Raw genomic sequence first — 16,241 nt, 5'->3', positions numbered from 1 at the left:
GTGAGACAAGGCACTGAGAAGAGGGAAAATGCCGTGTACACTGAAAGTAACACACCCGTGTTGTCTTTCCAGGACATCTGCGTTGAGCTGCACATTGCCTTGCAGGCTGATAGTATTTAATAAGCTGCTTTTGCTCTGGAGCCTGTCTTACGGCTGTTTCCTCATTGCGAAAGTCAAACAAAGCAGTGTGGGAGAACACCTGTGACAATGGCCTTTATAATTAAAGGTCATTACAAGCTGTCAGTCAGGGTGTGAGGTACAACAAGAAGTCAACAACCTTTTGCATTCACCCTTGCCAGCTCCTCCTCTCACAAACAGCAGCCTCCAGCCTTCATCACCTCCTTTGCCCTTTCCTCTTCCTCCCCCTCAAGCAGTCAGAGGGGGGATGTTGAGCTGGCCTTTCTCAGCTGCCAAAACAGGTGTGGTAGGGCCACCTCGAGTGCTCAGGGATCCCAGAGGGCTGCCCTGCTCGGCTCCCTGCTTTGCCAGCTCCCCGGGGCAGGGAGGAAGGCAGAGAGAGGGTCAGGAGAGGTCAGCTGCCCATGCTTCCTCCCTTCACCCTGCGGAGAATGGGTGCCACTGATCTGGAATGCGCAACCACTGTGAAAGCTGGCAGGCTTGGGGCTAGGAGGGTCTCTCCTCAGTCCAGCCAGCCTGCACAAATGCCTGGGCTGAGGCTGTCAAGTAAAGACAGGGCCTTTCTCACAAGGACAGGCAGCCCCAGCGGCACTGGAATATGTGCACCCGGTTAAAATGGCCACGGCAGTCTGATGCCTTGCCCTCCTATACAAAATGAGAACTCTGCTGGTATGTCCTCTACGTGGTCTTCAGAACCTAGCTACAAATATTTATGCTGAGATGCCCTTGGGTGTCATATTTTTGTTTTTGTTTTGACTGTCGCTATTTGGAGCTTCTTTTCCTGTTGTGTTAAAGTAAGAAACAAAATAAATATGTGCTCTACTTCATCATCCACCTTTAAAGAAGTCCTCTTTGGTTTCATAGGGTAAGGAGAAGAATCTGTAGGATAGATCCTTGCAAAAATATAAAGGCAGTATTGTTAGGGTAACATGGGATTGTGCCAGAAAGAAATGTCAGATGGTCATACAGAGCAGGGTAACCAGTACCCACGTTGGAGGGATGTGTTAGCATTTCTAACCTCTAAAGAGGTTAGAAAATTAAGTACCTGGAATTCAATAACTGTTTTATCTTAGTGTCTTGGCCCTAATTTTAAAAAGATAGTATGAATTTCCATTTGGGAGATGACGTGCTTCCTGACAAGTTGTCAAAAAAATACACCCTTAATAGTTTGCTTTGTAGCATGTTTTTCACTTCACTGGGAGGAGTAGATGAAAGTTAATCTTTGTATATATACATTATTGTGTAGAAGGATACCACTGAAAGCTTTAATATAATGCAATATATTGTGTAGAGCCAATATTAGAAGATTTTATATATATCTATATATGCATAGATACAGAGGCTTTCAGACTGAACTTTCAATATTGACTTTGTTTTTTTTCCTCATTTTAAAAGCTTGATTCTCCCATATTAATGTTTCATTAACACTACCGTTTCATTATTTATTTAAAGAGAAAAACAACCAATGTATCTCATAAGTAATATGACCTCAAACTCTGTTTTGGTGCTCCTGAAGTAAGGTACAGCACATCAATATAAAAAAGGATCCAATCCAAGAGGCAAAAGATTAAGGGAGAAAAATAAGAGCTGTAGATGATCTTGAAATATCAAAATTTGATCAAGAAGCCAGAGATATAATGCAATTACTGAGCTTCTGTACCTGCAAAGTCTCCTTTCAGTCCTATTTTGATAGTCCCATTGGATAGCAGGCCTTCTGCCAGGTCACTCCATAGCAGGAAAATTCCATTTTATGTTAAAAAATAAAGAATTCAGTAAAAGAAAAATGTATGGAAACATATTTTTGATGTTGTGAGTGATACATGCTCAATATCCTTTTTCTGATGGTTACTGTTTCTCTGAGAGAGTTGTTTTCTCCCTGATGAAAGAACGCACCAGGCCAATGTGCATACTTGTCAAACATTTTATTTGTCATTCACACTAATTATGATATTGAATTTACAGAGGAAACTGTGGTACAAAGAAAGAAAGAAAGAAAGAAAGAAAGAAAAAGAAAAAGTCTTCATTAGAACTAACGCAGCAGTCCAGCTGCTCTGTGTGCTAGTTGTAATGAATTCTGCTGTGGCGCTGGACACAGCCATCCCTATGTACAGCAAGAGTCTACTCTGATGTGGTAGCTAGAAACTTCCTGTAGTGGGGGAAAAATCTACTCTATTCACTTTTCCTATTTGGTTCCAAAAAACAGCAGCCCCCTTCTCCCCGACACCCCCCACCCTGCAAATGAAAAATCCCCTGTAATAAAAAAAAAAAAAAAAAAAACAAAAAAGCAAACTTCCAGAACTTGGTAGTTTCCAAACTTCTGGAAATGTTCAGCATGACAGTGTCAAGGGAAAATGTGACTGGTGCAGGATGCTGCAGCATCTGTTTTGTAAACATGGCCAGTAAATGCTGAACAAAGGCGCTCTGATGCCGTCTCCCGCTGTGTCCTCCCCTCAGATTTACCGTACGGCCACCTCAGACCAAAAGTTTAGTTTTTGTTTTAAAGAAAGATGTGACTGTCAAACCCGGAATACCACAAATAACCCAGAGATTTTTTGCACATTCATTTCTCCCCTACCACAAAACAGTGAAGAGTGTTGAATAGAGACCATGCTATAACTGTTTACAAAAGTTAATAAAATGTAGTTAATCTTGAAGCCTAAAATAACTAATTTGGAAAGAAATAAGTCTCACTACAGTATTTAAGAGAATGCAATGGTAAGTTCATTAAAAACACAGAAAAATGAAAAAAAAATGCAGAGTAATTACAAGCACTAAATATTTTGCTATGAAGCTTTTGAAATCTATTTACATACATAAATACAAGTAACTCTGTTGATGCAACCCTTTTAGGACAAGGAGAAAAATGCCAAGTGATTGGTACTGACCAAGCAAGGTTAACAAAAGTAAAATACGGAAACTTTATGATGCAGGAAAAAAGCAAGTGTTTTGCACAGATAAAAAAATGATTGATGACTTCTGAATCTTCAAATACACCAGTGGAAAAGGTCACCCAGAAAGCAGTAATGAATGTTTCAAGAGTGCAGGCAATTCGGAACACTCTGACAAAGCCTGTGGGCCATTTGGAGGAAAGGGTTTTTCTCCTTTCCATCAATAATTTGGCATAATTCTACAAATCGAATCCTTCGTAGCAGGGAGGCACTCTGCATCTGCCTCCCCTTGCACTAAAGCTCCTGTACATCACCCCGGAAGTGTAGCAGGAATTCTTGAAGTGAGCATAAACGCTGTTGGAGAGCAAAGTTTGAGGCCTTAGAGAAAGTGAGAGCCAGGCGCTATATTTACTTTGAAGTTGTTTGATAGTGGCTGCATCTGGCCAACAAGTTGTGTCTTGTGAGAGGAACGCACAAGCTGGTAGTAAGGACTGCCATTAACTGTATTTTGGTTGGGGAAGGTGGCTAAGGCACTCTGCTGACTTGCGAACAGAAGCATAATAATTCTTTTTGGATTCTCTTCAGCTACTGGGATGTTAAAACTATATAAATAGATATTATATATATATATATATAAATGTATACTATAATTTGGAGATATGTGAATGGGGGAAATGCTTTATCCAGATGTCCTCTTTCTACCTGCCAAGTGCTCTTAAGATATGACGTGAGAGCATTTTCACAGCCTTGAAGATCTTTTCTGTCCTTAGTATGTCAGGGGATGGCTACAAAAATATAGATCTAAGTAATCTGTGGTTTCTCATAAGCACTTGTGTGAATACACTGAAACCCACAGTGATTAAACAGACTAATTGCAAAGGATAATGAATTTAGCTTTTCCTCTGTAAAGAGGGTGCTGCTTTGTGCTGTGCTTGACCTACACGGAGGTTAGATTCAGAAGTTTAGTTGCTGGCAATTCTCACATGTGAGACACTGGGAAATCCCAGGGTTTTGTTATGTGTCAGTAAAGACACGGGGTAAGTGCGGTGACTAGTTCTGCAGCTTCTCATCCTGTTCACACCAGGGAACGTAAAATTAAACTTCATCTTCAGGACAAGTGTAAAGAAAGTAGTAGATTCCTAGACATAAGAAATGTTCAACGTTAGGTCTAGTCTCCAGGCTAAGAGATGCCAACTCCCCATTCTTGTGAATCACTTCAAAAGTGGGTAGGACAATATTATGGGCTAGAAGGGGCAAAGTGCTTTAGCAGAAAGCAGTCTGTGGCGACAGACAGGCCTGGGAGCGTATTGACCACATCACCCTCACTCTGCCACTGGGCTGAAGTCACCAGCCAAGGCAGCCCTGCCCTTCGCGGGGAGGCATCTGGCTCCTCTGAGGTCCTCTCCTTTCCCTCACTTCTGAGTTCATGCTCACAGGACTATGCACTTGGGTGGCCCAGTCACAAGGCAGATGTGAGAACTGCAGTAAGTTATGATTTTAATTGCACAGTGACAGAAAATGTGTAAGATGGATTCTGCAACAGAGCTACTGTTTAGTGATGAAGGACTTTTTTTTTAGGCTACCAAAGAGGTGAGGTTCCAACTATGTAAATGTCACAACAGGTAGAGTCTCTGTATTTCCATATTCATCAAGGTCTCCATACTTCCAAAATATATTTTTAACTGATATAACTTTATTCTGATATAATTTTGATGTTTTCTGTCTTTTTTTGTTCAGAGCAAACTCTAGAAAGTGATAAAGAATATTATGCTAAATGAAAAACACAAGGCCATGCATGTATTTTAACAGAACCAGTTTGAACTTCTGCTGAGATCTCTTGAAACACTCCCTATTTTCTGCACAAAAATTACCTTATAGACAATGTAAATTCTTCAATTTGTAACTTTTCAATACCAAAGTGCTACTGCATCTGACTTAAACAAAGAAGCAAAATCATATTAAAAAAAGAAAACTTGAAAAACAAATGGTTTTAAATAAGTCCAGCTGTTTTGCTGCCTGCAGCCAAGGATCTTTTTAATTTGAATCCTTTTATTTATTTTTTTTTTTAAACATCAAACACTGTTCTGAAGTCCTGCTTTCAAATACTCTCTGAGTTGACCTGCAATTGTTTCACTCTTTTAAGAGGTACATTAAATAATAATCAGCTAATTTGGAACGCACATGTGTCAACATCAGCAGTTTGCAATTAATGAGTAGTACAACAACTGCATTCAGACCAAACCCTCAAATAAAATAGTGCCATAAACTTTACAGTGACATCTGATATGTTTGTGCTCTAACGATGGGCAATGATGACAACTCTGTATTAACATGCTGTTAGTATAAGCCTTGCATATTTGCTACAGGGCAGGATATTGTGTGCACCAGTTTTCAATACCCCTCCTCTTCCCTCAGAAGGTTGTGACAGAGGAACCGTTCAGGCCCCTTCTTTGCTAGCCTGCTTTCCAGAAGAGCTTGACAACCCTGTTCAATTTGAGTTATTTTGTGATGCATCAACTGATCTATTTTCCAGTGTGCTGGAACGTGGCTTTTGTACTGCGCAGAAATCTTGGCTCTGCTGAGGCAGGAGCAAATCTCACACTGATTCCATCAGAGCCAGGACTTCACCCTTGCCATGCTAACTGTGTGCTGGCTTTCCCTTCTGAGATACTAGGAGGCCACCACTGGCACTGTTAGGAAGCCCAGGCAAGCTTGGGAGGAGAGTGGGGCCATAGGGGGATGTATGTAGTTAGGGAATATTGAGTCTGCCTTGTGAAATATGTACATCCTGATTACTGATCCTGAGGGTCACCACTGGTGACAAAGGAAAAACGAGGAAGGAGTAGGGAGAGATGACTCCACTGGGTGGGAAGGCACAGAAATTCACAGGGATTTTGTTGCCTAAATCATTTCAGTAGGAGTTGGGCACCTAAATGCCTTTGAGGATATGAGCCCAGTTAGCTGAGTAAAATGAGAGTGAGATAATTGTAAACAATATTTCTAGGCAATTAGGAGGTCACTTTACCCATCGTTATTCCAGCCTTTTTCAATGTGATAAATTTGACTTTGGCTGCTACCAAAAAAGGCAATTGCTGATCTTTTTTAAAATAGGCATATTTAAATAATAATAGTATCAACAAATAAGAAAAGTCTAAATATCAAGCATAAATATCAATGAACTCATCAAAGTAGTACAGTAGTTGAAAATGACCCAAGGCTGTAGCCGTTGTATTAAAAAAAAAAAAGTCCAAGAGAAAAAAGTTAAATTAACTCATTGAAAAAGGGGCTGATTCTTTCAGTTGACAAAGCAAGAAAGAAGCAAGCATGATTGAAACAAAAAAAGAGTAAAATCTTTCTTTTTGCAATTTATAAGGTGCCAAGAGAAATAAAACAAATTAGATGCAAAGCAGGATGAGCTGCATCCTAGAAAAAACAAAACAAAAACAACAAACCCAAAACAAACAAAAAAACCCCCAGCAATAAAAAATTTCCATATTCTTTGGAATATACAACACGTTTTGTTTTTTTTTTTAAAAAAAAGAAAGAATGAAGTTTAACATATAAAATCTCTCATTCACAGCATTGCTAAAACAGAATCGTTCACAGTTTCCCTCTGGGAATCTTCCTATACTTCCTTACAGTTAATATGTCCATAAGATGCAGTAAACTCACTAAGATTTTTTTAAAGTTTTGACTCTTAAAAATAGAAGTGAACTGAAACTTTCTTTAGGGCTGTGGAGACCTTCAAGCCCAGGCATGTTAGAAAGCCACAGGCCTGGAATCAAACTGGGTACTTTTCTACCCACCCTTGCTACCTCCGGACCACCAACTCAGGCGTCCTCCTTTCCAGAAGCTCAGCGCCCGGCAAGGGATGCTTTGCTGGAGCGACGTCGCTTTGCCAGGGGCTGGCTAATACATGCCACCACTCCTGGGAGTACTGGCTTCTGGAGGGTTTTCTTCTCAAAGTGATGTATGAACATGGCAGGGCCCATAAGCCAGACAGGTGTTTATGGGATACCTACGGGCACTGGGAAATGGAAAGCACATTAGTCCTGGCCCATAACTACTTAAAATTTATTCAGTATGGTCGCCACACTGCTTCCTCTAGCCTCGCTGTAGTTGCCATGTTAGTGGGGGAGTTGCTGTGGCTCCCTTCTGCCTCGACCACATCGCTTTGGTTGGGGAGGTTGGGATTGAGGAGTGTAGATCCTGTGGAGGCGTTGGTGCAGGGGGGGTGGATGCGTGGCGGGGACCGGTCTCCCCCTGAGATCATGGAGAACTGATAGGAGCCGGCAGAGGTTCCATAGTAGAGGTGGTAGGAGGGTGAGCTGGTCTGGAACGGGCTGCCTTGGGCCTGTGACGAGCCGGGGTAGGGAGGCGGGAGGTAAGTGTGGTATCTTGTCGCTGTGGACATGGCAGACATACCAATTCCTATCCCTGAACTGACAGGCGTTGGCGTGTAGGTAAATGCTCCTGGGTAGTGCATCCGAGGGTCGGAGATGGAGGGGAGCGCGGAGAAGGAGCGGTCGATTCCCACCCGGGGGTCACTGAATGCAGTCAATTCCGTAGCACCTGGGTGGTGGGGAATGGAGACAGAGAACTGTTGAACTGGCAGAACGGAGGTCCACCTGTTTGAGACAATAACCAACATCCAAGCTCTGGTCTATAGTTAACCGAAGTGGTGCCGATCCTGCCAGAACAGAGCTATCCCTCACCTGCTCTCCAGTGCCGTCATTGTAGTGCTCATGGGTCTGGATGTTTTGGATTAATTTCAGTAAAGCAGCAATTAAAGAGGAGTGCTAAGCTCTCGCCCTGTTTGTATCTGTAGGTGTTTGCTCTTAGGTACATGCAATTATTTAGACTTCCAGAGTGCCCTCGTCCTCAGCAGGTGGGTGGGGAACAGGGATACAGATCCCAAGCTGCTTGCCCAGCATCACTTGCCTCACCAGGCTAAATGATGGGGCCTAAACATAAATTGTCCAGCTTCTGCATAGTCTATCCTTGCATCCAGTTTTATTTGCTGACTCAAATGAGAAGCTCCATGGTGCAGACATTGTCCTTCGGGTACACAAAGCTGCACAGGCAGGATTTACACACACACACAGGCTAAGCCCAGCTGTCAGCACTCAGAAGCAGAGTTCCCATTGACTTTCAACACTACCAAAGTCAAGATAAATCAGGTTCTACTAAAAATTTTCACATCTGGGTCCTCATATAATCTCTACATAATTGTTACTCCATAATTGTTACTAACTTCTGAAAATCTTGGCTGCAATGAGTATACAAAAAAGAAGAACAATGTTTTTCTGCCTTTTTAAAGCAAAATTATATATTTAGGGGTTGGCCTTTTTTCTTCCTTTCATGTGTGCTAGAAGCTCTTCTCATCCTGATAAGTGAAATGTTTTATAGGACAGACAAATTCTGCTATGCTTTGTCTGACATCAGTGGAAGCATGCCCGGTCCCATCGTCTCCTTCCCTGGTGTGCAGGGATTAAACAAACAGAGCAGATAATGGCCACTTTAGGAAGGATCTTCATCATGGCTCAGATTAATGGAAGGTGTCAGTCCCTAGAGTTGTCAGCCATGCATGATTAAAATAACAACAATAATAATTAAGAAAAAATCTTTCCAGAAGACAACTTCTTCTGTCAGACAAGGCGTGGAGTCTGCAGGAGAGGAGTCATGCGCTGAAGGAAATACTCATGAGAAGAGAGAGAAAACAAAGCTCTTGGCTCTGACCAGATTTAAAGCTAGAGCAGACACACTCCAGAGCCAAGTTCTGAAAGTTTGTCAATGACACAGCCAGCACACTTTGATGAATTTTTATAAATTTCTCAGAAAAGCTCTGACACATGCTGTATGCTTCCTTTTTTAGCTTGCCTTCCATTTTTTTCTGTAAGATTAATGGGACCCCTGAACACATTTCCTTCTCCTAGACTCCAGCACCTTTAGATTTAACATGGCAAGATACACCACGGTATAGAATGGCAGGAGCTTCAGAGTAGCTAAGGTTGAAGGTGGTATCTGACAACCTGCCAGATTTTAAATGGTACTTCCACACCTCATTCCTGAGAAAGAAATCAAACTTGTTGAAACTGCCTGGACACATCACTTATCAGATGAGGGTTTCTTCTGCCCAGTTTGGCAAAAAGCAGAATAATGAGACTTAATGTCAAAGTGTTTCAAGTATGTCCCATATCTTTGCTTTTTCTTTTGGGGCACCTTGTATTTAGATGATGGAGCCTAAAAAAACCCCTCAGATTTGTTCTTTGTTCTGACAAGGAGAAATTTCTTAGATAGACAGCAAGTGTGTGTGACAGTAACGGGATTGAGAAGAAAATACTGTGAAAGACTTTTCTGAGAATACTGAATGACATTTAATATAGAAGTAACATTTCGGAAGTATTATAAAAACCAGTTAAGATGTGTAGAGATGAGCCCCTTTGTACAGAAAGAATGTTGACATGAGAATGAAGCTCTTCTAGGTTCCTTCACAACTCATAAAGAAACTATGCCTGCCCCAAGAGAAATCACTTTGACCGTGGACACAGAGAGCACCGACAAGCCCTAGTGCCGATGCTCTACCTCCATGCTCACCACATGCCACAAAAGAAACATAGCATGCAGTTACTCGATGGGCAGAGGTCAATTGCATGAGGTTTAACAAGGCCAAGTGCTGGGGTCCTGCACGCTACAGGCTGGAAAGCTGCTGGGCAGAAAAGGACCTGGGGGTGTTGGTTCACAGCTGGCTGAACATGAGCCAGCAGTGTGCTCAGGTGGTCAAGAAGGCCAACAGCACCCTGGCCTGTGTCAGAAACGGTGTGGCCAGCAGCAGTAGGGAAGTGATTGTGCCCCTGTACTCAGCACTGGTGAGGCTGCACCTTGAGTACTGTGTCCAGTTTTGGGCCCCTCACTACAGGAAGGACATGGAGGTGCTGGAGTGTGTCCAGAGAAGGACAACAAAGCTGGTGAAGGGTCTGGAGAACAAGTCTTATGAGGAGTGGCTGAGGGAACTGGGATTGTTTAGTCTCAAGAAAAGGAGGCTTATCGCTCTCTACAACTACCTGAAAGGAAGTTGTAGTGAGGTGGATGTCAGTCTCTTCTCCCAAGTAACAAGTGATAGGACAAGAGGAAATGGTCTCAAGTTGCACCAGGATAGGTTTATATTGGATATTAGGAAAAATTTATTCACTGAAAGGGTTGTCCATCATTGGAACAGGCTGCCCGGAGAAGTGGTTGAGTCACCATCCCTGGAGGTATTTAAAAGCTGAGTAGATGTGGCACTTAAGGATATGGTTTAGTGGGCATGGTGGTGTTGGGTTGACAGTTGGACTTGATGATCTTAGAGGTCTTTTCCAACCTTAATGATTCTGTGATTCTACTCCACACATACATGGCTATCTTCTGTTCTGTCAGACTGTGCACTCCTGTGGCCGGCCACCATCGCAGCCTTTGGTGCTCAAACCGCAGACAGCACAATAAGGGCCCTGGTTCACAGTGATGACATTTGGGCACTATGGCAATGCAAAAAATATCGCGTTTCCATTCGCTCATTTGAGTGCAACCTCAGTCGCCACACTGGTAAAGGTAAAATGTGATTCACTCTGATTCACGTATCCACACGTACAGGTACACGTGCATCAGGCACACCTGTACAGGGTTTGAAAACCAAAATAGCTGGTGAATATTGATTTCAAACAATTCTATCAAGAAAAATGACATTTCTAAATAAAAAACTTGATGAAATAGTTTGTTTTAGTTGAAATTTTCTGGTTGCTATGAACAAGGTATTTTTTCATCCTTATCCATTTTCTCCATTTCTGCATTTTTGCCAGGGGAAAGGGGTGCGAAGGGAGGGAAATACAGGGGAGAAAGTAAAAAGGAGTCTTTTCATTTTAGAAAGAAGAGTGTGTCAATGAAGAATGAGAATTTTTATAACCTTTTTAAAAAACAATAAATTTCCTTTTTTATTTTTTTTTCCTGAAAAGTTTCCTGCATTTTCAGCTATCTCTAAGATGTTATTAGCACCCAGAACTAACAAATAATTTACTTTTGGTGGGCATTATCCCCGTGACTCTTTCAAAGCAAGCTCTGTATGACAACAATAGGACAGGCTGGAGCACGTTCAAGTGATTCTCTCTGATCTTAGAAGAAGCCTTGAGTATTCAAATGAGAGCAATATGTGCAGCCAAAGAAGATATTTTTGAAAAAGCTGTGTGCAAATTTGAATTATATGGCTCTCATTAATTTTAAGAAAATTCCTGCTATTGAACACACACACATACTGGTTCAAGATGTGTGAGTTAGAGTCGGCAGATGGTCAGTTGAGTATGGTGGAAACCAGAGGGGTAGCTTGCACTTCCATGCTATATTTTTATGTTGGGTTGTAAAGCTCTGCAGTACAATTTGACGAAGATGTAACAAGATGATCCAGTGTAACACTTAAAATGTCAAATCCCACCGTCCTGCAGCCAGTGTGTCCACCCATAACCTGCTGTGCTCTGGTCTGGATTTAGAGCAAGGGCAGGAAACAGAATTGAAATATCTGTGGCATTCATTTCTTGGCAGACACGATAGCTCTTCAGCACTCCAAACTATTTTTATAGTTCCATAAATCTTCAAAGTGCTGCTTTCTCCTCTTTTTTTTTTCTTTTTTGACAATGATATGTTGGGTCCCAAACCCTATTTTTTTTAGTCTTTGCACAAATCCCAGCAAAGAGTTGGAGATGCCTTGCTAAGGAGGGCCCACAATAGGCTTCACTGCAACTGGAGAAAAGCTGTGGCAGCACCCTAGGACATTGCAAGTGGCTTGCATCGCAGTTAGCCTCAGGCTTTGGTGAGGCCTGGTGTAGGGGGACTAATTTTTAGGTACTTACCTGACAGCCGGCTTGAAAGCTCTGCACTGAGGGATGTCATGCCACTGGCCCTGCCAGGTGATATTGGCGTGGCGGGGTGCACGGAGGGGGTGGCAATGGAGCCCAAGTACTGGTAGGGCTGGTCGTAGGACCATGGTGGAGATGGTTGTACTTGCCTTGTGTCTGCAATGAAAAAGAGGTCAACCTCAATAGGTTGTTTTGAACGATAAAAATTTGCAATCAAATACATCAATGAAACCACACGGTGGTAATAGAAACTTAAATGCCAAGATAATTACATTTCAGTTCCATAATCCCCTTTGTCAAGAGACCTTCAGACAAATTGCTTTCAAAAATATTATTTGTGCATTTGTGAGTTTTGATCGGTTGATTTTTTCTTGTGAAGCTTTTTGATATTTCACATTGACGGTGGGCAGGTAAAAGCAGTCAGGGAAAAGCAGATTAAAGTGAAAGACTTCATTGCTGAGATGCATTAGTATGTCAGGCTGTGTGTTTGCAGCCCTTTTAGCCAAAAAGGCATGTCTTGCATGGCACCAAGGAGACCAAAATACTGAACTATGAGTGTTTCTGTGCAAGCGTGTAAGTAGAGAGAGAAAAACAAGATGAAAAAGTGTGTGTGTGTGTGTGTGTGTGAGACAGAGATGGAGAGTGAAACTAGTGTCCTCCAGAAGGCAGACTCCTAAGCAGATGAATACGACTGGGGAATTTGACTTCCTCATCTTTTGAAAATCCCAGGCTTAATGAAATCAGCAGGTATTTTGTACAGCTATTTTGTACACGCTAAAATACAGAAATACAATTCAGAGTGACGGGTACATCTACTAGCAGTGGTTGAACTTCAGAAACAGAAAGCCTTACACAAACTCTATGGCACTGCTAAGCTGAAAATGCAGATGCCCTGCAAGTACAGGCTTTCTGTAGAAACTTGCTGCTTCTTGGAAGAAAAATATCAAAATGCACAGGTGCGTAAAACATTTAGGGAAAAACACTAACCTATTATTTTCTAGTCACACAACTAGTTTGGCTGATGTTTGAAATGAGAGATGCAGGGCAGGGAGTTGGTCCAAACCAGTTGCACCAATGCAAGAACAACTCTTCTCTGCTTATTTCATCTTTGCATACGAAGCTGGCATTTTTCAGTGTATAGAAATGTCTAATTTTTGTACAAGTCAAAGTGAGAAAGATTCCTCCCCGTCCTTACCTACCAATAATATTTTTTACTATTTTTAGTAAAATCTCCTCTATTTCCTTCAGCTCTAAGAGTATTCTCCTGCAGCTTTATCTAGCTAATTGCCTGTTTGAAAAAAAACCAAATGTTGGATGAACTGCATTCAGATAAAACTGATATCAGCATGGAAGGGAAGTTTCCCAAGTTTTAGATGAAGCACTTTGATCTTCCATCAGAAAGCCCATCTGGAAATTATAATTTTGTTGTGCTTTATGGCAATGAGTTTTATATTTTGTTTGTTTCATCTGTTTAGAAGGGAAGATTTATACAAAACTGCAAGCTTTTAAAAAAATAGTGAAGTCACTTGCAGAATAAGCTAAATTCTTGTAAAGATTTTTCTGTTGAGTAACATATTCAAATTCAGATAATATTAATATTTAATTTTTTTTTTCAGGCAGGCTTCCTTAAAAATAAATTAAGTTGACTCATGCTGCTTTAAAAGCAACATACAGTTGGATTAAATAGACTTCAGTAGAAACAAACAAAAAGACATAGGCACAAAGCCTGTCTTATTCTGAATTACAACATCATCTCATTGTTAATGTATGGTCCGTGTTTATTAAAGATGACAGGGAGACAGATGAAGGAATTCAGTCTCCAGGGGTAGCATTAGGATAATACCACAAAGCATCAGTAGAGCAAGCGTTGTAACGGTTCGACACTGTGTGTTTCAGTTCTAAAATGGTTAATTAAATCATTACTCCCTTATTTCAGCATGCACTCCCATTGATTTCAGTTCAGCAATGTGGCTAGATGCTAGCATCATGATCCGTGTGCTGGAGGGATCCCAGCCCAGGGATGGAAACTCCCTTGGCTAGTCCTTCCCTGCCTGGGGAGCCCTGGGTGGGTGTGCCATGCCCTGACAAGGCTGACACCTCAAGGGCTTTGTTGAACAATAGCAGAAGCCACTGAATCCCTTTGGCTGGAAATGCTTTGTCACCTGCTTTCAGGTGCTCTGTCCTTAGCTCTGAGCACTGCAGAGAAGAAGGGAAAAGCAGAGAAGAGGAGAAAAGTCTGTCTTCAGAGCAATCTGGGAATGTGTGAAGGGAGTGCTGCACCCACCCATCCTTGTTTTTCAGGCTGAAAGAAGAGAACGTACTGTCTGTTTTCTCCTGTTAGAAACTGTCCTTGTGTGGTGGGGTAACTCTGTCTGTGACTTTTCTCCTGTTTCTTACATCGCTGGATCTTCAGGACAAGAGACAGGGTTTTGTCCTGTACCTTGCCCAGCACGCTTGGGATCCTGGTCTGTAAAACAGCCCTGAGTGCACTAAGCACATGAACAACAGTAAGAAGATGCAGAAAAAGCCACAGCAGCTGCTGAAGCAGTAGAAGAGGAAGCATGACCTTGTCACAGATTTCCTAAACACTGACAAAACTAAATTTAAATATGTTTCCTTTAGTGCTATTGAAATTACCTTTGTGCTGTGTCCCGACTAGAAACAGGATAATGGACCAAGTACGCATCTAGTAACATCCAGAAAGAGACTACCAAGGTATCTGACCTGCCTCATCCATTTGCTGTTATTACTGACCTCTTGGGGTACTTGTAACAGTGACAGACAGCTGAGAGACCCTTATTATTAATCTCCCCATCCCATTAAGTCTTTCTTAAGTGAAAGTTCAAACTACCAATCAATTTTCTGTCTTGGTACCTGTATTCCCAATCCCTGTATTTGCTCTTAAAGATTGGCTTTTTGACATCAGACTGGTTAACAAGTTGCAATCTCTTCAGTGATGTTACTGTATTGCATTATGTGATATACACATATTAAAGCAGGTTGCGCTGACTAACCACAAGCATCACCTTCATAGTTTTTTAATATCACAGTAATAACATTTTTTTGTCACCATTTCAGTATCAAGAGGCAGATTCAGCTCCCGGTAAAGGCAAGGTTTGCATTTCCAGCAGGTTCAGTAGGATCTGGATTAGGGGCCTCAACTAGCATTTTATTTTTGTGATATCTGCTTTTCTTCAGCTTTCACGTTACCCAAAATTAAACTGGAATGGGTTCAAATTTGCCACAGAACTAACTCAAAAAAGGCAACGAACTCTTTCTGAATCCGTCTCTTTTCTCCTTTCAAAATAAAGAGGTGCACTCCTCAGAAGTTAGTAGCTTGGTGTGGGGAACTGAACGTATGAGTTCATGTGGCTGAAGTTAATTTGATGAAAATATGCTGCAAATAAATAGGAGTTGCTTCCCAACTCAGAATATCTGTGAAGAGATTTGCAGGGAGAGCTGTTTCAACAGAGGGAAATAACAGGGCTTTGGGGCCACACAGTTTTAGAGTCAAACAGGATTCCAGAATCATTTACAAGCAGATCAAAATAGCACAGAACTAAGGAAGTTGCTCCAGTTGGCGATCCGTGTCCAGTCCTGCTGGTATTTCTCCCATTAGCAAGTACTTTCCATTTCTGCTTTTTATGGTGTGAGAAAATGCATTTAAGACATGAAAACAGTTATTAATTGCAATAAAACACTCCAGGGCGAGAATTATGGTGCAATAATTCACACCTTGCTGTGTAGTCACGAGCTCTCGGCTGCTAGCCTCATGCCTAACAAGCTATTAAGCAGAAAGTATTGAACCATCTTTCATGCCTCGTCATGTTTTATTGCCACAAAAACTTGCGTTCGGCTTGTTATAAAAAGTTGTAATTAAGCTGTACAAATGTTGCATAATGTTTAACAGTTTAATGAAACAAGCTTTGGTAGGAGACTCGGCAGAAAAAAAAAAAAAAAAGGTGGTCTCCCCCTTTCATGTTTTTAGAATCATAGAATAATAGAATAATAGAATCATAGAATTACAGAATTATAGAATGTGTTGGGTTGGGGGGGGGAGGTATGCTTTTTTGGTAGTGGGGGAAAGGCCACCTTGTGAGAGCAAAAAGCTCCCCCCCCGGAGCCGAGACTGGGCCAATGAGCACTAGAGAAACACCTCTGAGAATCCATATTTGTGAGGGGAAGGACTGTCCTGAAAAGAAGAAGATGGGGGTGCACCTGGAGGAGAGGCCATCGACCTAAACAAGATGACCATCAGTCAAAATAAGGACAGACAGACAGACAGACAGACAGAGCTTCGTAGCCAGAGGAAAAGACGGAGACCCACACCCAG

The 16,241-nt window shown here is 41.8% G+C and overlaps 1 protein-coding gene across 1 annotated transcript; it reads right to left on the bottom strand.

The window, feature by feature from the left end:
- Window positions 1–6,625: 6,625 nt before the first annotated feature.
- Window positions 6,626–12,131, bottom strand: LOC104520012 (runt-related transcription factor 1). Its single transcript, XM_010165860.1, has 2 exons — window positions 11,903–12,131; window positions 6,626–7,598 (listed from the first exon to the last, which is right to left on the bottom strand). Exons 1-2 carry the CDS (start codon window positions 12,129–12,131, stop codon window positions 7,105–7,107), a joined length of 723 nt encoding a protein of 240 aa, XP_010164162.1. The 3' UTR covers window positions 6,626–7,104.
- Between the last annotated feature and the right edge of the window lie 4,110 nt (window positions 12,132–16,241).

Source organism: Antrostomus carolinensis, unplaced genomic scaffold, assembly GCF_000700745.2.
Source record: "Antrostomus carolinensis isolate BGI_N321 unplaced genomic scaffold, ASM70074v2 scaffold11414, whole genome shotgun sequence".
In the NCBI taxonomy this organism is placed as follows: domain Eukaryota; kingdom Metazoa; phylum Chordata; class Aves; order Caprimulgiformes; family Caprimulgidae; genus Antrostomus; species Antrostomus carolinensis.
The sequence above is the reverse complement of the archived record's forward strand: the minus strand, read 5'-3'. Positions and strand labels throughout refer to the sequence as shown.

Coding starts and splice junctions, on each gene's coding strand:
- LOC104520012 (XM_010165860.1), bottom strand. CDS start 12,131: ATGTATTTGATTGCAAATTTTTATCGTTCAAAACAACCTATTGAGGTT. Junction 7,599..11,902: donor GCTTTCAAGCCGGCTGTCAG/GTAAGTACCTAA, acceptor CCCACCACCCAG/GTGCTACGGAATTGACTGCA.